Raw genomic sequence first — 21,642 nt, 5'->3', positions numbered from 1 at the left:
GGGAAAATGCAAATCATCTTGGGAGTCCCTGTGATTGTACCCACACACCAGCCTCTACCTGGCACCCATCTGGGGTTCTTCCTCAACAGGTCACAGGTAAGGTCTTGTTGCTAGATGACTTTAATCATTTTGCAATTGCGAGTAAAAAACAAAAATGAAAAAAGAAAAAGCAATACTATATCTGCGTGTCAGCTTTCTATCTTTTATTCATAGTAAAAAGGGCAAAAGAATTTTGTAAAGTGTCCTGTCTTGGAGATCTAGGAGGATGGTAGCTCTCTCAATCATGATAACATTTCAAGAAGCGGCTTTTTAGCCTTCTTTCTTGGAGCTCATACAAGAGCAGTAGTAGGTGGGAGAGGAAATGGACAACTTTAAACTAGAGAGCAGTAGCACTTCGGGGGAAGGAACAAAATGTGTTTGCTTTCTTCGAAGCCTGCTATTGTCTGAAATGCATGAGCTGTACTTTCTTTTATTTTTTTATTACCTTTTTAATTTTTTGTTTTAGTCAGAATGCATAGATGCACTTTGATATATCATACATAGATGGGATATCCCAGTGCATTTCATCACTGAACTCCATCCCCCTAATTTTATTTTTTATTTTGAGACAGAGTCTTGCTAAGTTGCTGAGGTCCTTGATAAATTGCTGAGGCTTCCCTCAAACTTGTGATCCTCTGCCTCAGCCGCCTGGTTGGCTGGGATTACAGGCAGGACTGGTCACAACCTGTACTCTAAAGCATTTGTTGAATGAATGACTGGTTGTATAGATGGATGATGGATGGACATTGTGCATCTATTTTGTGTCATTGTGAATGATATCAGATGGCCAAAATAAATGTCTCCTCATAATGGAATGTTTTTTTCTTCCATTTCCATTTGCACAAATAAGAGAATTATCTTCTAATTCTTCTATCGAGTCAAATGAAAATATTGTCTCTTTTCTGTGGAGCTGTTCATCTCCTCGTACTTCTTTAGGACCCTTAATTATCCCTCTAGCTTTCCTAGTCTCTCTCCATCTCAGGGCCCCTTTCTGCCATACCATTTCTCCCTCGTGGTGCTCAGCTTCCTAAAGGTATGGGAGGCCTCTACTGCCTCCTTCCCTTTTTCCTTTTCTTAATTCTCTGAAGCTCAGATTGAATTTATAGAGGGTAGGGATCCCTCATTTTAAAATGAAAACAGTAATACTCCCTGACAAAGTGGTTTTTAATATTTATTTAATATCTGTTCCTAATCGACAAGTGGTTTCTCTAAGCATAAGGATTATTTTTTTTAAACAACTATCAGAAAATATAGCTTTGTTTTTCCCCCAAGTGCGGGAAGCCATTCTCTTTTTTGTACTTTTGGCTTTTCTTAATTTTCCTCAAAGGCACGCAAAAGTATTCCTCCTCTGCAAAGCTTCTTGTTGGTGTTCTATGTTGCTGTTTCTGCTTAATGCATATTTAGCATAAAGCAATGTAATAGTACATATTTTACTTTAGAAACCATCAGCATCTACTTTAGTGCTGAGTACCTAGCAGTTAATTAATAAATACTTCTTGATCGACTCACCATTACACACAAATGGGAGACTCGCTCTTTTGAGTCAATTTGATTGTCATTTTATTACAGACTGAATGTCCATAGAAATACATTCATCATGGTAATTTAATTGATTATCTTGTCTTCTTGCAAGAGCGTCCACTATTATAATAAGAAACCCTTTGCCTCTTTACTACTGTCTTCTCGATCCATGTCTTGACTTTGAGGCTGGTTTGTTAGACGCTCCATTGTATTCCTTTTCACATATAAAAGACCATCCAGCTGTGAGTTATTGTTTCAGAATTAGGAAACATGCTCATTAGAGAGGACCAATGAGGTGTTTCTGTGACCCTGGTTGTAAATTGTAAGCTGTTTGGAGATGTCACACAATTCAGGGCAAAAAGCTTGCACGTTTCATGAGACGTCTGGGGCTGACGAAGACTCTGCTTTGGAGTGTGTGTGCACAGGCAGGTGTCGGGTGCATGTGCTGGTGAGGACACCAGTTCTGACGCTCCTCAGTTCTAGACATGTCTCAAGGAGAAGCGAGGCTGCGATTCGCTGTTGTGTCTTCCTCTTTTGGATTCTCTCAGAGAGAGAGAGATTTTTTGACGTGAAACACACTTGTTCCCAGTTCCAAATCACATGGCTCCCCTCTAAGCCTTTTGCCAAAATGGCAAAGGAAGCAGGTGCAGGGGCCATTTGAGTATAAAAACAAAGCCACAGACAGGAAATTCAGGGCCAGGCTCCCTCAGGCAGATTTGCAAATGAACTGGATTCAGTGGAATTTTTGTAAGTCTACTGGATTCTGGGAATCCTCATGATTACTAAAGTCCCCTCCCCTCTTTAGTGAATTAAACAGATCTGAGAATCTTTGAAGTCTGTTAACCTCTTATCCAAACCCAAGCAGATTCTTTCCTTATTCAGGAGCCCTGGACCTTAGTTTTCTCTGGTAGCCTCCTACCAAACTAGGAAAAATGGAGAAGGGTTTGTGAGGGATGCTCAACCCACCATGCATGACTTGAGCCTTTCTGGTTCTTGTTTACTGTGACTTAAGTAATTTGCTGTCATTTAGAAATTTCATCAACCTTTTTTGTGTGGGACCCTCTATTTCTAGGATCTCATTTATCTCTCACTATGGTGATTTCTAGAGAAAGGGAAAAATGTGTGACACTGCTTGTCTAAAAATGTCTCTATTCCGCCCTCATAGCGGATTGGTAGATTTAAAGAATAAAGATCCTTTTCCTCTAGAATCTTAAAGGCCTCACTGCATTGTTTTCTAGTTCCAATGCTCTGCTGGGAATTCTGAAGCTACCTTTTCCTACTTTTTTTGTGAGGGGCCTTCTCTCTTCCTGCACCTCTTGGAATTTTTAAGTACATAATGTGGATCCCAAACATTTTCAACAGCTTCCCAATATGGAGAGATGTTCCTTCATTGTATCCTTGATAATTTCCATATAGGTTATTTTGTTTGGCCTTAAGCTGTATTACTTAACATTATATCCAGATGCTAGCTAATAGGAACATTTTTCATTTATAAGCATTTTCTCTTTTTCTTACTTGTTTATAAGCCATTTGTCTTTTTGTTCCTCTTTAGGACAGATTTCTTTGTTTTTATCTTCTAATCCTCTTACTGTGTTAAAAAAAACTTTTCTGTTCATGTATTTCATTTCAATAGAGTCTTTCTTATTCTTTTATTAATCCATTTTATGACATCTTGTTCTTAATTCATGGATGTAATATATCTCTGATGATATCCAATGATATAAAAATAAACTTATTTGAATTTTCTTGTTTCTTTCTTTTACTCCCTATTCTCTCTTTTAATTTGGAAGCTTTTTTCAAACTTGTGGTGATCTTTGCTTTTCTACATGTTTGTGCTTAAACACTGTTGGGAAGATTCATGAAGAAGTTATTTTTGTTTGTTAATCGGCCAGGTCATTTTTGGTGGGGGATCTCCAATGTCAGGATGTGCTCATTTCCCATAATCCCTCTCACTTTCTTTTATAGAAGCACAGCCTAGCTCTGGACCTCCTAGAGCAGGCCAGGATGAGGGGCATGATGTGTTCCTCACCCCCACTCCCAATACCTCTGATGTCCTTGAGTCCAGAGAGTCTCAGGCTCAGAATTTCTATAGAGTATTTCTCAACACTTCTGTGGAAATGAGATGGGTAGTCACTGTTATGGTTTAGATATGAGGTGTCCACCAAAAGCTCACATGTGAGACAATGCAAGAATGCTTAAAGGTAATGATTAGAATTTTACCTCCTGAGAGCTGGAACCATCCATTGATATGGGTTAAGTGGGTGGTAACTGTAGGCAGGTAGGGTGTGGCTGGAGGAGATTGGTCACTGGGGGCATGCCTGTGGGGTTTCTATTTTGTCCCTGGTAAGCAGAGCTCTTCTCTGCTTTATGGTTGCCACATCCTGTGCTGCTTACCAGTCCCGCCATGATGTTCTGCCTCACTTTGGGCCCAGAGCTATGGAGTTGGTTGACCATGAACTGAACCTCTGAAACTGAGAGCCCAAATAAGCTTTTCCTCCTTTAAGTTGTTCTTGTCAAGTCTTTGGGTCACAGCAATGTAACACTGATTAAAAGAGTAACATAATAGGTTATGTTGGAGGTAGTGGTATGAACATAGGGAAATGATTGGTCCTTATACACACTTCCAAAAAATTCTCTATTTTCTACCTTCTAACTCCAGGATCCCCTTTCCTTACTGGTCTCTGGTTCTTCCAACTCTTGAGCTCTTTTGGGCTCTTCAGGGTAAATCAGAGCACATCTCTTGGTGACCTCCTCAAGTAGGCACTTGAGTTTTAACTTTGTATCTAGTTGCGTTTTATTTCATGATGGGAATAGGGGTCAAGTTATGTTGGCTAAAATTATTTGATCTTAAAAGATTGCTCTTATTGAGAAGATGTATGACACTATATGGAAGAGACTAGTGCATAGATACAGATATAACTCCACTAGAAGTAATTTAGAAAAAAAAATGATGAGGTCAGTCTAACTAATAGTAGTTGCATCAGGAGATAACCAACCAAACAGTCTATTGAAATTATCAAGGAGCAATGGAATGAGGCTAATGGGATATGTTAGTGTATCTGTGGTGAAGATTATTTTTTCTGTCTCCAGTAGCTTCAGAGAGTGGGCCAAGTAGAACAGGAAGTCTAACTGTAAAGGAACACATGTAAACTGAGAGATATAAAGTACTAACAAATCATCTTGAATTGCTTTTCATGCAGAGAGATGCAGCAAAGCCCCTGAAGGAATAGGAGATCTATATACACTGATGGGCAAGTGGGCTGAGGTGGAAGGTGACAGAGAGGTGGACAGGGAATAAAAATCAGATATGAAGATAATCAAAAACCCAAGGCACATTTGGAAAGATAAAAAGCAAAATTCAAAATATCTTAGACAAATTATTTCCTGTTGGGTTCACATATACTGTGCATGTATCATGAAGTTAGAATTCTATTCACAAAAGCCTTGAACTAATTCTTAGGCTTTATTTCAACCTAATCTGCCATTATTGGCAGTTCTTTGTAATAGATCACGAATCTGTGCAACAGGGTGCTGTTGAAGCAATAGAGCGCGTCTCCTTTGTCTTTCCTTCACTGAGTCTCTACTGCATGACACTGCTGTTTCTGGAGAGCGGCCGTCATTGGCTTGCTTTGCTGCAGACAGCCTTAGTGGCTGCAGTAATTTAGGGGCATCTGAGAGCTGAGTTTGAAGGTACATAACATACCATCAGGGAAGCGCTGAGCGTGATGTCTTCTGAGGCGAGTTTCATTTAGCAGGTGTATGCAATGTGCATTTCTATTGAGTCACTGCATTCAGTACCTGCCTATCAGATAGGATTAATCCAGAGACATTCAAATCAACTTAAGATTTGCCTAGGGAAATCAACTTAAAGACAATGGTGCCTGCACCAATCCATGACTTGATTGGACCTGGTTGCTAAGAGAGAAGCTGAGTGGGTGGGCTGCTCCTGCTGGGTCTTCTGGTTGAAATCAGGTGGCTCTCTAACGGGGCTGGAGCACACCCCTTTGACATCATCTTTCTGTGTATGTTTGAAGAGGCTGGGACCTGAACAGATGGCCTCGATATGGGCTCCCATGACTACCAGGCATGCCAAGCAGGCAGATGAGTGATCTGGCTTGTTCTTTCTCTTTTAAATTGCTGTCAGCCAGGGAAAAGTGGCGAAAATAAATCAATGGCTTCCTCCTCCAGACCCAGCATGTACCTTTCAGTCATCAAAATAAGAAACATCCTGTGGCAGCTGTTGGGTGATTTCTCTGATGGGAAGAGCCCTTCGCACACTGGAGATTCATGGGACAAATGACCCAGGAATGCCTCAGTGAGGCCACTCTAGTTATTTGTGCTGTCCGGGACCACAGGTTGGCTTTGAATGCACAGCAACCAGTTTGCAGGGAGCCTGGTGATTCGCTCCGGGAAGCTTTGCCTCCTTTGCGGGTGGGTTCAGTATTTTTGGTAACTGGTTGGCAGCCGTTTTCATCTCTCATCATGAGAACACAAGAAACCATAAACAGGAACCCTATTGAGTATCCCTGGCAATGTCTCTGGGTTGCATTGTATCAAAAGCTTAGGGACCTCTTCTTGGGCAACGCTCATTGTTTGAACTCTCCAAAAAATATGGTATAGCAAGAGGCTCAGTTCAAGATGAACAGCATAAGCTTTAACTCCTGTTTAACCTTCAAATAACAGGTTAGCCCTGGATACAGCTATATGACCCAGTTTCCTTTTACTTGAAGTAAAGACCCCCTGCTAACTTGCTTACAAATCTGGAATGTATACTCTCACAAAATTCAAACTGTATTTCTCGTTATAAATCATGGACATTTGATATGTTTTCAAACAATAAACATTTTACATATGTGAGTGCCATGTTGGGTTAAGATGGTAGGAAATTTTTACTTTTTGGAATGAATATATATATGTGTGTGTATATATATATATGCATATATATATTCATATTCAAGAGGTTTTTCAAATTTGGAAGTTTCATATGGCCTGTGGGTGGCATGTTGGATATCCCAAGATTTACTTAGTGCAGTATGGTAATCTAACTCCCAAATTTTACATAGCTTACCACATAGAATTTGTAATGTTTCTAGAAATACCACATATAGAAATACCTTCATAAGCACTCTCTGCTGTGATATTTTTTCCCAGTTAATTTTCATTAGTTATCTAGAAACATCCTTGGATGGTCAAGTCAAGTAACTAAAAGTCAGATTTCTGATTTAATTTTGACTGAGCTTTTTCTTTAGAAATGTCACTTATCATGCTTCTTCTCTGATGATTAAAAATATATACATAAAATAAAGCTGCCTAATTTGTAAGGCTTTGAAGAGGCTTCTTTTATAAATGTTAAGAAACTTGTAAGTAAAAATTATTGTTAATGATGGAAATACTTAGACCTGTCAAGAAAGATGGTAACATTTCAACCAGCCCTTGAGAGAAGACAGGTCTGCTATGAGTTAGTCATCATCTGTGGATGATGTATTTGAGGACATGATGCACAGAAGTTGAATTTATTAAAAAAAAAAGTCGGTAAAGCTCTTTTTGGAGAAATCATGGATTGCAGACTTCAATTCTGGGAAAATGGAATTTTCCCTCGGCTTTACAAATGTGGCAGAAGGGATTTTCACTATTTTGCATCTTTGGATTCTCATTAATGTTTCAGATACACACACAGAGTCAATAAAATCTGTGATTAAAAATCCTGTTTAAATGCAAGTTATATTTAAAAAAATATTACCATATAATGGCATCCCAGAAAAATGAGTTGCTTCTGCTGTTTCATTTATGTATTTTCTATGGAGAGATGGACAGTCGACTTATTATTCACACTTATTTTTTTAATAAATGTTATTTTCTATTTATTGAGCTAGAATGTGACCTTTAGGCATCAGTTTTCCTAGGAAGCTCTAGGAGTCTTAGCACAACAGTCTTAAAAATCTGCCTTCTCCTTTCCTCCCCTTACAAATTACAATCAGCCACCTAACATGCCTTAAATTAGTGGCGCCTCCTGGTTCTGATGTTAAATACAAAATGAGGAAAATGAAGCTGAAGAAACAAAGTCATTTACTCAAGGAAAGTTTGCAGACCTGCGACCAGAATTCAGGTCATTGTACTCCTAATTCAGTTCGTGCACAAATATTTATTGTGCTATGTGCCACGCTGGTTGCTATTTCTGTGTCCTTTTCGTTCCGTTAAGAGCCTGCCTGTCTCTGCTGACAGGGACTCGCTCTGTGCCAGTTGCTGAATTTCCATACGGGAACATTTTCTTAACCTCAGTCTCTTCTCAGAAGCTCAGGGCACTTCCTTAGCTTTCTCATTTATAAAGAGAGGATGCTGGACTCCCCATTCTAAACTTCCACAGTTCTATCGTCCTTTCATCCCGCCACCATGAAGAATGCATTGGAACCTTGAAAATTCTTCATTTTGCATTTCATGAGGCTCACATCCCTCACGCTGTTTTAGTTATTTTTATTTTGCTTTGTTCTTAAGGATGGCAAGGAAAAGAAGGTTACAAAGCCCTTTGGTGCTGGGCTTAAGTGAAGGGCTCAGTTATTTTTATTTGATGATTACCTTTTCTTTAGGGCCCTTATTTTAAATTTGTGCATCTTCTTTAATTGTAGTAACTGTGTATGTGTGTGTGTGTGTGTGTGTGTGTACACTCTGTCATATGTTGTGTGCATTTTGAGCCACCGTCCTTGTGGCCTAGCATTATAATGAGGCAAAAGTTCATCTAATAAATGGAAGCCCAAGGCACACACATGCGATGGATTAAAACAACGTTTTGATGTGGGTTGACAGGATGGGGATAATGCTGATATCTGTGTTAAATTACGTAAGTTGGAACTATGTCTTTTGGGGCCTTGGGATATTAAAATATTAGAAAATAGAGCAGTTGGAGATGTAATACTTAAAACTGCTTTTTACCTTTGACCTGGGACAATGTAAAAGTAGCTGTTCATTTGTGGGTCATTTGCTACTTCCAAGGAATTTGCTGATGGCTTTTACATAGAGCATTTTGGGTCATTGTTTTTTAATTAATTATTTTAATAATTCTGTGGCATAGTTCATCATCCACGTTTTTCCAGCGGTGGAAGCTGAGTGTGTTGAGGTTAAACAAGGCACCCTAACGGCTGCTAGCTGCGTGGAGGACTGCCGGATTCCAAAGCCCTAGTGCTAACAAGAGAGTGAGATAGAATTCTCCCAGATCCATCCATCCATTCGTTCACCCGATACTTATTGACATATTACTGTTTTAGGTGCCAGGAAAATAGCAGAGGATAAAATAGACAAATAACTCTGATCTTACAGAGATGTTGTACTTACAGGGGTGACGGTAAGTGAAGAAATGAATAAAATGTATGGGATGTCAAACAGTGATAGCAGCTTCAGAGAACAATAAAGAGAGGGAGGAGGGGGTGACAGGCAAGGGCAAGGCGGTGACAGGCAAGGGTGAGGGGCTTGAATTTTTGCATAGGGTGGTCAGGAAGCCATTGCTAAGAAGGTCACATTGGAGCAAATGTATAAGGAGGCATAACTGCAATTAGAGTGGGTGGGACTGAAGCCCTATTGCAAATAGCAAGCAAAACAAAAGGTAGAGGGCTGGGGATGTGGCTCAGTGGTAGAGGGCTTGCCTAGCCCTGGGCTCAATCCCTAGCACTGGAAAAAAAATAAAGTAGGATCAGAGGAATTGGAGATAGAGGAGTAGACACCACTCCTTGGCTTCAGGTGGTTCACATTGATCCTGTATCAGGAAAGCATGGGATCCTTGATTTTTAAATGCTGAACATATCATAGCACAATTAGTTGGTAAATAGATGGAAATAGTACTTTAGAGAAGGAATCAATGAAGCAAGAGAGGGCTGGAGACTTGCTGTGGCAGTGTTCTTGAGTAGATGGGACCTCCTGTGAAGTGGAGGACTTGGTGTTAGGAAGTTAGGAAACTGGTTTATAAAAGTAGGAGGGAAGGCAGAGGGTAGAGGCCCAGGTGCTGGGAGGTGAAGAGGAACTTGTGGATTCCTTTCTGATTGCTTCTGTGTTCTCATGCCAAATGCAAAATCAGATCTTGAGCTGAGAGTGCTGGTGGAGAAGGCTGTGGTAGGAATCTGAAGAAAGCAGAGATTCCACTCCAGAAGAGGGGCCGGAACACACTTCCACAGGTTTCCTTGCTTCCACCATGAAGGGGCCACTCTGGTTGGTGGTCATGGGTTCAGACTGAGGACGGCCGCTGTGCTCGTGGGTTCAATTTCAGGCATGTGAACATGCTACTCAAGTCAGGCTTGGGGTGTGCAAAATAGGTGGGAAAAATTTGAGCTTTTGCTAAAGGAGTATAACGAAGAGATGATAATTATGAAATTTGAGCTGGGAAGTTGGGAAGTGAGGATATAAAGAGGTGGGGTGAGGGACATTGATAGGGTGACAAGATCAATGGATGGGAAATCATGGTAAGTCAAGCAAAATAGAACAAGGTGGGAACCAGGAAGAGGTGGTTAATAATGAGGTAATTCAGGGAGTATACAGTTTGCAACAGGGAGGAACAGGACAAGAGGAAGGGACCATGGGGCTGAAAGCCACTATTAACGGGAAGGGGAAATCACCAAGAATCATTTTGGGTGTTCTTGGGAGGTTGTTGGTAAACTAAGTTAACTCCAGGAGGGAGAGGAGGGACCCACAGGGGATTTCAATGAGCAGCAAGTCGGTGGTGGGTTTTAAGGAACAGGAATGGTCTGCTCCAGCAAGTATGGCTCACAGGCAGTACTGAGCACTGGGGGTCTTTCCTGAAGGAGAGGGGAGAACAGCCTGGCACCGAGCAGTGAGGAGGACATTGGACAGTGAGGAGGATGCAGTTTGGGTAGTCTGGGGAGAAGCAGCAGCCTTTACTCATGGGGCGAAGAAGAGCTGCGTCCTCAAAGGAGGGCCTTGTAGGTCTCAGCCTTGGAGCAGGAAGCTGATGAGCTTTGATGGACACAGCGGAGGAGCGGCAGGGTTGGGCTGTGATGGAGAGAGGGCCAAAGAAGAGCAGGTGTGGAGCCTTGTGGGCTGATAATCTGAGAAAGAAGGAATGAAGCAGAACTCCAGGGCTTCTTAAAAATGGCAAGGAAACGTAGTGTCGGTAGTTTCCAGGCAGAGAGTGGTGGTAAAGCCGGGTGTCCTGAGGGCAGAGGAGGGTGAGAGTTTTGCCAAGATCATTTAGATTTCTGGATTTTGCTTCCTTCAAGGGGTGGTATCTCTTTCACCAGGAACCCCAAGATATCTGGAATGCTCTTCTAACTCCTAGAATGTGAGTAGTGTTACATCTTAAATTATACAAGATATTTCTACTTAGGAACTCATCTCCTTTCTTTGTGAGAATGCTCAGCTATGGAACTAGGGATTTCCCCCCTAACCAGTGTGTGATTGCTGCGCCTTCATGTATCACACTGTGCAGCCCGTCTGAGCATCCATAATGTATCAGGCAGCGCGTTGGTGCTTTAAATGAGGGAGTAGGAGGGAGCGCATAGATGGATAGAGTCCTTGCTTGAAGGATTTTATAGTCTGGAGGGGCAGGAAAATATACCAACAAATAACTACAAGGAAAATGGACGACTGTGATTGGAACTGGGATGGCAATAAACAGCAGGTCGGTGATGGGTTTTAAGGAAATAAGAATGGTCTGATCAGAGAGGAGCTGGGGGTCTTTTGGGACCAAGGAGGGAGAAGGATAGAGGAGGTGGGATTAGTTTCCTGGAAACATAGGAGACAGAGCATCCTATTGAGGGGGCAAATTTCACATGTTTTAGCCAGCTCATTAACAGAATTTTATAGCCACCTGCGAAGAACCGGATTTCTGGGAAGTTCTGTGCCATTTAACACACAGTTTATACATGGTGTATGTTAAAAAATTTTTGATTAATAAATGACTGGATGGGTGAATAATAAATCCCTCTATGAAGAGCTTCAATCTTCAAGATGATTAACTTTATTATATTTGCAGACATTTCTTGTTCATGTTAAAATTCAAGTACAAAATGGAACAGTTGGACTTCACTGCCTTCGATTCCAGAAGGGTGAACTGAGGAGAAGAGGTCACTTTTGCTGATATTAGAGGAAATAATTGAGAAGACTCAAGAATTTTAGTTCTCCTTTTTTTTTTTTTTTCACAGTAGTGAACAGGAGTTCCCCTTGGCTCCCCTTGGTCTACAGAGCTTCAGATCACATCCGAGTATTTGTTCTAAGTATTTTGGTTGATCCTTTCAATTCCCTTTATGCTATCCTTTGTTTATAAATTTTTTTCTTTTCTTTTTTTGCGAGCAGTGAGTCCATTCAGGATATTACAGTTGTCTATGGTTGGATAAAAGAGACTTATATGAGGGCTTTGGATATCTAGCCAAATTCATTTATTTGAATTAAGAGAATAATTTGGAGTTGGAGACAACTCTTAGCAATTTAATGCATGCAATCTGCTCCATAGAAATTGATGCAAGAGTTTGTAAGACGACCATTATTTCTGTGGTATTTCAGTGGTCCTCGGTTCTGGGACTCCCCTCTGTCCTCTTTGTTCTCGACAGGGTCTTATCCTTTGTACCCCACAGGTGTATCACAAAGTAGCCAGATGGCCAGAGCTGCATGCATGTGGTTTTCAGTCAACATTACATTACCTGAAAGTAAAGACAGGTACTGAAATGGTTAATGAAGTTTTGGAGGACCAGAAAGCCATTCCTAGGCTTGGCATGCCATGAGCTGGCATTTTTGAACTTTATTTTGAAGAAGGTACCTGGAAATATGAGCTTAGATGCTGGGAAATGAGTTTTCTATTTGGTTTGGAGCTTTTGGGTCTTTGCTGTGCTTGTTCTAGGTCAGGCTATTTGGGTTTGACCTGGGAACTGAACAGAACCTTGCTTTTGCATTCACATTCTGTAGGGAATAATTGAGTTATCTTCATTTTTTGTGCCATTCATATACTATGATGTGTGGATTGTGTCTTTTAATCTTCATGGTCCTGCTTTCCTAGTCACAGTCTCCAGGACTGTGGGAGACTCATTTTCTTCACATTTGCCATTTCCTCCTGTTTATTCAACAATGTAGGGACAAATAGGATAACAAATTTTAAAGTGTCTCATAATCATTTGCTACACTTTCTTGTGTGCATGTACTTCTGTCATCCCAACTCTATCTCAAGTCCAAGTTAACAGACATGTGGTTTTTCTTCCTTCAATGAGGAGGAAGTGGTGCTATGTATTCTATTCACTGTATATTTACCAATCATTAAACTGTCCCAAGAAAATAATTTATAAGGCCAAGGAAATCATAAGAAGGATACTAGCATTTTTTTAGTTTCCATTTATTTAAATTGAATGTAGGCTTTGAAACAGTTCTCTACCAAGTTTGGCCTAATTACACCAATAGACTTATTTGGCATTGTGTGGCTTGTAGCTATAGCATACTTAACAGCACGAAAGAAATTGACTGCCATGTTTCAGTGGAGAAACTTCTTTTCTCTAGTTGCTTGCATTTGACATTTTGATTATTGTTCCTGAGCTGCTTATTCTGTTTGCATTTAGTTATTATTTGAGATTATGCTTTGAAATTTGAATTGAACAGTACTCACAGTGTTCATGATTCCCCTCACATTTCAGTCTCATAAATAATAGAGACTGTAAGTTTTCTTTTAAGAATGCCCAACAGGAAGCACAAAGGCCATTTTGTTTGTTCAGTTTTGCTTTTAAGCATCACCTGTGTCCTTTGGAGCATGTGTGAAAAAATGACTGGCATTTTAAATTTATCAAGCAAAAGCTTTTTGTTTATTCCAGTGACTATCTATACACACTCAGGTTATATCAATGAACAGATTGACAAAACCAAAACAATCCATGACTTCATTGAGTTTGCATTCAATCTGGGGTAGGCAAGGGGAAACAGACAAAAAAACCCAGTAGTGTGATAGAGAAGAATCTATACATATATACATACGTGTGTGTGTGTGTGTGTGTGTGTGTGTGTGTGTGTAAGAAAATAATTTATAAGGCCAAGGAAATCTTAAGAGGGGTGCTAGTATTCTTTTAGTTTTGATTTATTTAAATTGAATGTAGACTGTAGAGAATGTAGAGAAACAGTTTTCTACCAAGTTTGGCCTAATTATACCAATAGTTTTATTTGGCATTGTGTGGCTTATAGCTATAGCATAATTAACAGCATGAAAAAAAATTGGCTGCCATGTTGCCATGTTTCAGTGGAGAAACGTGTGTGTGTGTGTGTGTGTGTGTGTGTGTTTGTGTGTGTGTGTATGGAGAGAGAGAGAAAGAGAGAGAGAGAGAGAGAGAGAGAGAGAGAGAAGAGAAGAGAAGAGAAGAGAAGAGTTGAGTTGAGCTGAGTTGAGTTGAGTTAGGAGAAAAATAAAGCAGGGTGGGAGGACCAGGAATGTTGGGGTCTGGGTGAGGTCGCCAATTTAAACTATAGATGGCAAAATCAGTGCAGGCCTCTTGCAGGAGGCCAGAGCATCACCAGGACCCAATCTGGAGCATGTCTGAGTGATGCCAGGGCAGCTGCTATGGCTGAGGGACGTGAACAAGAAAGCATGGAAGGGGACAGGACCAGACAGGAGATGCTCGTCAAGGGGATAACCTGCCTTTGAATGGCCCAAAGTGGTGTCACAAAATGGCCAACACTCTCCTATTAACAAGTATTTGGGTAAACATTATTTTCTTCTGTTTTTGACTTTGATCTGATTGGTTACTTTTCTTTTTTCCAAATTCTTTGGGGAGGGAAAACACCAAGTACCTCCAGGGTTGATTATAAATCAGTATAATATTTTTAGTTCTCCCTTGGGGTCCTTTTTTTCTTGTTCCTGAGGGGTGATTGGTGGCTGTTTGTGGAGGTCTGACCCCATCTTTTACTTCCAAGTTCCTTCCATTTCCTTAGAGCATTTTCTCCTTGATGTACTAAGGTTTCAAGAATCTTTTCCCTTTTTAACTTTGTAGTCTTATGACTGCGAGGTGCTGTGTCTGTGTTATGATACTAGATTGAGAATCACAGTAAAGTTTCAAAAAAATCACCTTTAGCATTTCTAAAATTACCAACAGAAGTGACAAATACCAGTTAGTGGTTAGCAGGTGGTATGGGACGGTGAAAAGAGGGTGAGTTTTAATGAGTTATTATTTGAATGTGTTAATGTTTGTCCAGTGCTTAGGACACATAGTTTATTATATAAAAAATGTGATATGTGTCTTTAATAGAGAAGGAACACTGGGAGTGGGCGAGATGCTTACACTGGGTTAGCCTCGGTTTCCTCACCCATAATACAGGGTGCATAGCTAGTGTATACAGTTGTCAGGAAGATTGGAGTCCTGTGCATATTCGTCCTTCATAGTGCCAGGCACCTAGAAATAGCAATGATCTGACATTGCTTGAGGGCCTGTTCCCTCCCAGCCCCACGTGAGACTTGGACCCCACGTGATCTGTCCTGATCCTCACAAGGGCCACTGGATTGAGCACCCACAGAGGAAGAAATCTCAGATTGGTTCACTATCATAAGCTACCCTGGGGCATAGTGCTGAGAATGTGTTAGGTACTGAGTGCACATTTGTTGAGTGAGTGAACTTAAATGCCCATTTCTCAGATGAAGAAATGGAGGTTTGGTGAGATATCTAAATAACCCAAGGGATGTGTCCAATAAATGGTGGAGCAGAACTGAACCCAGGCAGTGTGACATTTATGCCCTTAATCAGGACACCGGCAGGCTCCTATCTGTGTTGGGTGGGAGGCGCTAGAGAGAGGGTCTCCTCCCTCCACTCCTGTGCCCACTTTTATCTCCACTTTTATCTGACAGTGAGGGGACGCTAGAATCTCGTGGCGGTTATTATTGTCCCTGATTGGAAAAAAATTGTCATGTCTTTTCTTTCCCCACAACATCAGAAAAGGGGACACCTGGCAACATGGAAACACATGTGTGCTCCAGTCCACATCACACGCACAGTGACACACGTTTACACACCTACACGTTGCTCACTGGGCTCTTTTGAAGATGCTCCGTGGGTCTTTATCTTTCCTTGGATGCTCTTAAGCAGCAGTTTGAGGCTTAGTGAAATAATCACTGATCCGAGCTAAATATATCTCTATTAGTTTACGTAACAAGTGAAAGGGAAGCAAGTTCATCGCAGAACCTGCCTTCAAATCCCCATAGGGTACGGCGTGGTATTGCTTCCGGAGGTTAGTTGTCTTCTGATTTTTCCTGATTGATAAGATATTGGTTATGGTAGGTTATGTGTCTTTTTAGATGCTCAAAAGTTAAAAAGAAGGAAATATTTTAAGATTGCTTTTATTCACAAAGAAGTCAGAAAAGTTTTCCAAAAGATAAGACTCCTGGAAAATTCAGTCTGGATCACTTTATTAGTGATATGATTTCAACTGGACTCTAACTCTTAATCTTTACCAATGTCATGTCAATGCCTTTTGAATGGTGAAATCAACCTTTGATGTATTTATTTGTTGGATAACAAGAAAATGAAGAAATAGGGTTTTGGTGATACCAATTACTTGATTCATCAATAGCAAAGACATGATAGGAAAAGAAAAGGGTAAGTGATATGGAAATATGTTCTTTTAATTCTTTCCTACTACATACTATCTTGGTTTAATTTGACTCAGATTTCCAGGTATTCTTAGGGAAATCTGTGACTAACACAACTCAAATGGTTTCCAACTGATGTGCAACAAATCTTCTTTGTATTTTTTAATATATTGGAATATATCAAATGCTAATGCAGTTTAGTGGTGGTTGTTGTTTTCTGTGTGTGTGTGTGTATGTGTGTGTGTGTGTGTGTGTGTGTGTGTGTGTGTGTGTGTGTGTGGTGCTGGGTATTGAACCCGGGGCCTTGTGCATGGAAGGTAAGCACTGTACCAACTGAGCTATACCCCCAGCCCATTAATGCAGTTTTAACAACAATTTATAAATTGATGTTGCAGCACTTTTTTTTTTTTTTGGTACTGGGAATCAAACCCAGGGATGCTTTACCCCTAAGCTATATCCCCAGCCCTTTTTATTTTTTATTTCAAAATAAGGTCTTACTCAGGTGCCAAAGCTGGCTCAGACTTGTGGTCCTCCTGCCTCAGTTGGTATGGCTGTGGCAACTTTTAAACCTTACATTTGGGGAATAAATGGAAAAAATATCATTGAAATCAACTTCAACCAAATGTGTGTCATGGACAGAAGGCCCAGGGCTTCTCCTTTACTTTTGTGCTATTTGCTAGTTTAAGAAATACTGTTTAAAGGGTGAAATTGTGAGAGAAAAGCAAGGATCAGAGGTCAACATGGAACATTTCTCTAGCTTACATCTTTTTTTTTTTAATCACATGATGATGGTTTCTTGTAAGTGTGATACACTGGGAAGAGGTAGAGATTTGACAGAATGAGAATGAATGCATATTTATTTCTTTAATGGGTATATGGAATTAGAACACGTTACAAGGTGTGTTTTAGGAATGATTTATATACACTTCAGTATGAAACTACAGATGTATTAAATCTTCTGCTGTTACAAAAGTTCCATGCTGGCTTGTATTTGACATTATTTTTACAAAGTTAAATGATGGTAATTTTACCAAAAGAAAATTGTGTAGGAGACAGAGTATGGGTTATTTTTTAAAAAATATGTATAAGTATGAGAAGCCTTCCAATTTTAGGTAAAGTTTTGGATTTTTTTTTTAAGATTCTATACAGTTTACATCCAATTGGTAGTCAGTGAACTACTCTGTCACCCTAAATGCCTATGACTCAACACCAGCCTCTAAAATTATGGCAGTTATGGGATCCCCAAAAGCCACAGAAATAAATTCCCCACTGACCTTCTGGTGGACAGGCCTAATAGGTCTTTCCCACCATAGCAAATGTGTCCCTGTAACTCTGTGCCAGGGCATATATTACTGACTTGTCGTGGTGAGCCTCAGTTTTGTGTTAACATCACCAAGTTGCAGGTATTAAGCTGCTGAGCTAACTGCTCCAGGAGTTGGTGGCAATACTGTGCACATCTTGGCATGACCTTTATAGAGCAATGGATAGGTGTGTTCATAAAGTACTGTTTAAGTTCTCCCGTAAGACACATCTCCAACCCATGAGGCCTTCACTCCAGTGAATTCAGTGCTAAAGGTGATGTTGGGGTCGCTGGACAAAGGGATTGGGGGAGGAGGCCTTGTGTTAAAGGAAGAGTGCTTCAATCCTTTTGTGTTCTAAGTATTTGAAGGTTTCTCTCTTGTCCTTCCTAGAACCAGGGGAAGCCTGTCTGGGTTGGACCAGTCTTGCCTGGGTTGCCTTTTTTGGTTTGTTCCTTGTGAAGTCTGGGCTGAAAAAGTGTAAAGTTTACTTTGAACCTTTGAGTTTGAAAACAATTAAAATATGGGGTTGTGCATGGTTGGGGGGGAGGCTGTAAATGAATCTGAACCCATTGATCAGATGAGCGATGATTCTTTATTAGTTTTATAATCTCGAATCACTGAGAATTTAAAGAATCCTTATAAACTTAGTGCTGCTGATTGTGAATCAGATGTGGGCTTTAATTTTGTTGTTTTTGTGTGCCCTACCAAAGTTTAGAAGTCACGTTAAGGTCCAATCAAAATCAGTGAAATGTAAGTATACTTTGGCAGTGTTCAGATGTTCAACTGCCTTAATTTGTAATCTCACATGCGTGCATTCACTTTAAAAAATAAAGTATCACAAAGCTTAATAACGAGAATTTTTCAGATATTCATTTATTAGTACTTTAAGATTCATTAGTAAATGAAAAATTTTAGTTTATACCTTGAGGGGTATTGTATTTCAAATTCATTAAAATGCCATATTCTTTGTAGTTGCATTGTTAAATAACTTATTTTTGGCATGATTCTTGAAAAAAAGATAATAATATGTAGCAAGAAACTGTGGTCCACAGCAATGAAGGGATTTGTCTACAACCATGTAGCTATTTGGCGCTCAAGGAGAGATTGTAGTTTGACCTACTGACTTGCAAATTGGTGGCCCTAGGTCTACAGTGTGTGGAGCAAGAATCAGAAATTCTGACACTCTTGAGTGAATTACAGTCTCTATATATTTGAACTATACCGACTATCAGATTACAAACTGAGTCCTTGTTCTATAAAGGCTGTCTGCAAGGTAGCCGTAGTGGTTCCATAGGAGTCTATTTCATGTCGAGTTGGTAAAGAATCTAGTGCTAAAGGTGAGTGGGGGTGGACAAAGGGGACAGGAAGGAGGACTTGGGCAGTCACCAACTCCATTATTATATTGTAAGTCTCTGCTTTCCAGATTTCCAGACAACAGGGGCCATCATTAATCCCATGTCAGTTATGTGGGCATGGGGCAAGTGGGTGTGTAGAAGATGCTGGTGAGAGGGTCTCCTGTGCTCTCGTCTTGCAGATTTCATTTTGAAGAGCACTTGTGCCTAACAGAGGCACCGCCTTTTCTGTCTCCAACCTCTAATTGTGAATAAACAAACCAAATCCCTTTCCTTAAAGATTGTACGAGAGAATGAGTCTACTCTAAAGAGGAAATGGTATAGGAAGACTGAGTGTGGGGCACTGAAAAGGAACTTGTTCTAGTCACATTTTCTGTAGGAAAATGCTATAGGCCACAGCCAAGAACACAATTTCAAGACAGCTACAGAGCAGCACCGACTGAATGCATGCTGGGGATGTGCCCAGAGCCTGCAGGGTCTGGGGCTTAGTCATGTCTCCACCTGGATGAACACAGGTGGCCTGCAAACTTTATCCTTCATTTGTTGCCTTTGCTGACCTGTGAGGCTCATGAGTGTCATTTTATTTGTTATAGTTTACAAGGTGCTTTTCCATGATTTCTTTCATTTTATGCTCATACTTTGGGTAATAGAAATTATTCCATCCATTTTTCATTAATGGCATGACTGAGACTCAAACCAAGGATTTCTGATTAACTCCCCAGCCATTATTCTTTGCAGTGCTCTCCAGTTTTTTAGGAAGTATGGGCATGTGTGCGTACACGGGCACATGCATACATTTTGAAAATGGAAATGATACAGTGTATGTCTGTCGGCTGATGTACTTTGTTAGGTACACTTCAGAACAACTCCAACAATCTGCTTTATACACTTGGAAGCTGCATTTCATTGGTAATTTGGAGGTATAAGCAAAGTGGCTTCTGTTATTCTATTTATACAGACAGACATGTACACATACCCATATACATATGCAAATATATGTACATGTGTGAAATATATAGCATTTAGCGTATATATCTATATCTCTGTATAGCTCATCTATATCTGTACTGTCATCATTTATAAATCATTCCCTATCTTCAGCTAGTGCCCTAAGTGTCCTCCAAAAAATGGGCAGTGGCCATACAGCATATGCCCACAGAGCTAATTACCTCAGAGTTGACAGAAGAACCCAGCATCTATTATTTCACTCAAGTACTTAGAAAGTCCCCCAAATCCAATGAAGGGATTTGTCTACAACCATGTAGCTGTTTGGCACTCAAGGAGAGACTGTAGCAATGGTACCCCAACACAGCTACATTTGGCTTGCTGCAGTGACAGCAAAGTTGTTTTTATGTCCCCTGCTTCATGATACAAGTGCTTGCTGGTGCTGCTTATGCTGCCAGTCTTCCCCACCAGCTGCCCTGTGGTGTCATATCTGCTCCCTGCAAGGAGGCTGAGTCTGGAGAGGCTGAGAGAGGCCCAGTGGCATAACCTAGTTCCTTGGCTGGGAGACTGGATGCTTCCAGGACTGTGTTCCCAGGTTTTCCCTGTGCATGCAGGGCCTGGGTGGTCTTGAGATGGCTACTGACAGTGTCTGAGCACCTGAGCTAAGCAGGGGCTCATTCCTTCGTCCAGGCATACAGTTTACAACCTTTGCAGAGTGTGATCAGACATGTAATTGTGCGCCTAAATTTAGTCTACCATTTGCATATGTAATTAATTATAATACAGTTGGTTCTCTCTGGTCTCCCTTTCCTATAAATTGAATTACTCAGGGACTCTTACATGACACTAAGATCTTTTTTTAAAAGTACATGTGACATTTTGAAGGATAAAACTAAATGCTATTTATAGCACTTCAACTTCAAATTCAGAGCCTTCTGCTGTGATCAGACAGCAAGGGGGCCGCGATCTTTCAGGAAACAGCCTCAGAAAGCTTTCCAAAGCATCAGCTTCTCTTTTCAGTAGTGTTTCGTGTTCAGTAGTGACCCTCAAAACTAAAACACCCCCAACAGGTACTTCTTCGTTGGCACTCACAAAGAATTATTCATTCCTCTGTTCCTTTATGTGTATTAAGTACCCACCACTGAGTGCCAGGTCCTCTTTCAGGTAGTCCATAGGTAGCTGTAGATGTCATTCTTGATGTTATGGGTTGGATAGTGTTCCCTTGAAATTCAGGCATTAAAGTTCTAACCTGGATATGAATTTATTTGGGAAGTGGGTAGATGCAGATGTCGTCAGTTGAGATGAGGACATATTAGGGTGAGCCATTAATCCAATATGACTGTGTCCTTATACAAAGGGGACATTTGAACACAGAGACTCCCACAGGGGAACACCATGTGAAGACAGAGGCAGAAATCAGTACAGTAATTCTATCAGTCAAGAAATGTCAATGATTGGCAGCAAACTACCTAAAACTCGGAGAAGGCATAGATCAGACTCTTGCTCGGAAGGAAGCAGGCCTACCCTGCCAACAGTTTGCTCCCAGGTTTCCCATCTGCAGAACCACGGACAGCACATGTCTTCTGTGTAAGCCACGCAGGGGATGGTACTTGGTTGCAGAGGTCCTAGCAAACGAATCCATCTGAACAGCTGGTTTGTGTTGGGCGGAACATTCTGAAGCTGAGGATTTAGAGTCAGGATCCTCTCCCTCTAGCAGCTCACACAGAACTCAGAGAGCTCCCTTTGTGGACAGAGTCCAAGCTGAATTCTAGCTCCTTCCCGTGGTTTAAACTTTCATGACCTCTGGGCCCTACATGCCTATGGGAGTGCTGAGGACTATCCTCTCAGCCCTCTTGGAAGCTCAGTGAGGCCCAGGTTACCTGAAACTCCAATTTCCTCCATTTCCTGAAAATGCCAAAGACTAGTAGCATTTTTTTAT

The 21,642-nt window shown here is 40.8% G+C and overlaps 1 protein-coding gene across 3 annotated transcripts in view; it reads left to right on the top strand.

Annotated features, from left to right (window-relative positions):
• Positions 1-21,642, top strand: part of Fgf14 (fibroblast growth factor 14) — a 635,314-nt gene that overhangs the window by 53,494 nt on the left and 560,178 nt on the right. The window contains exon 1 of one of the 3 annotated variants that reach the window (XM_078016307.1): positions 15,681-15,744. The exons of 1 other annotated variant lie outside the window; for it this stretch is intronic. Coding sequence is in view for 1 of the 2 variants with exons in the window: in XM_078016306.1 (XP_077872432.1) it covers positions 16,094-16,112 (19 nt within the window). In the remaining variant the exon portion in view is untranslated. Of the gene's footprint in view, positions 1-15,680; positions 15,745-16,007; positions 16,113-21,642 lie in introns of those variants that run through there. One more of the 3 variants, XM_078016306.1, reaches the window with a different exon arrangement.

The sequence above is a fragment of the Ictidomys tridecemlineatus genome, chromosome 6 (assembly GCF_052094955.1).
Source record: "Ictidomys tridecemlineatus isolate mIctTri1 chromosome 6, mIctTri1.hap1, whole genome shotgun sequence".
Classification (NCBI taxonomy): domain Eukaryota; kingdom Metazoa; phylum Chordata; class Mammalia; order Rodentia; family Sciuridae; genus Ictidomys; species Ictidomys tridecemlineatus.
The sequence above is the reverse complement of the archived record's forward strand: the minus strand, read 5'-3'. Positions and strand labels throughout refer to the sequence as shown.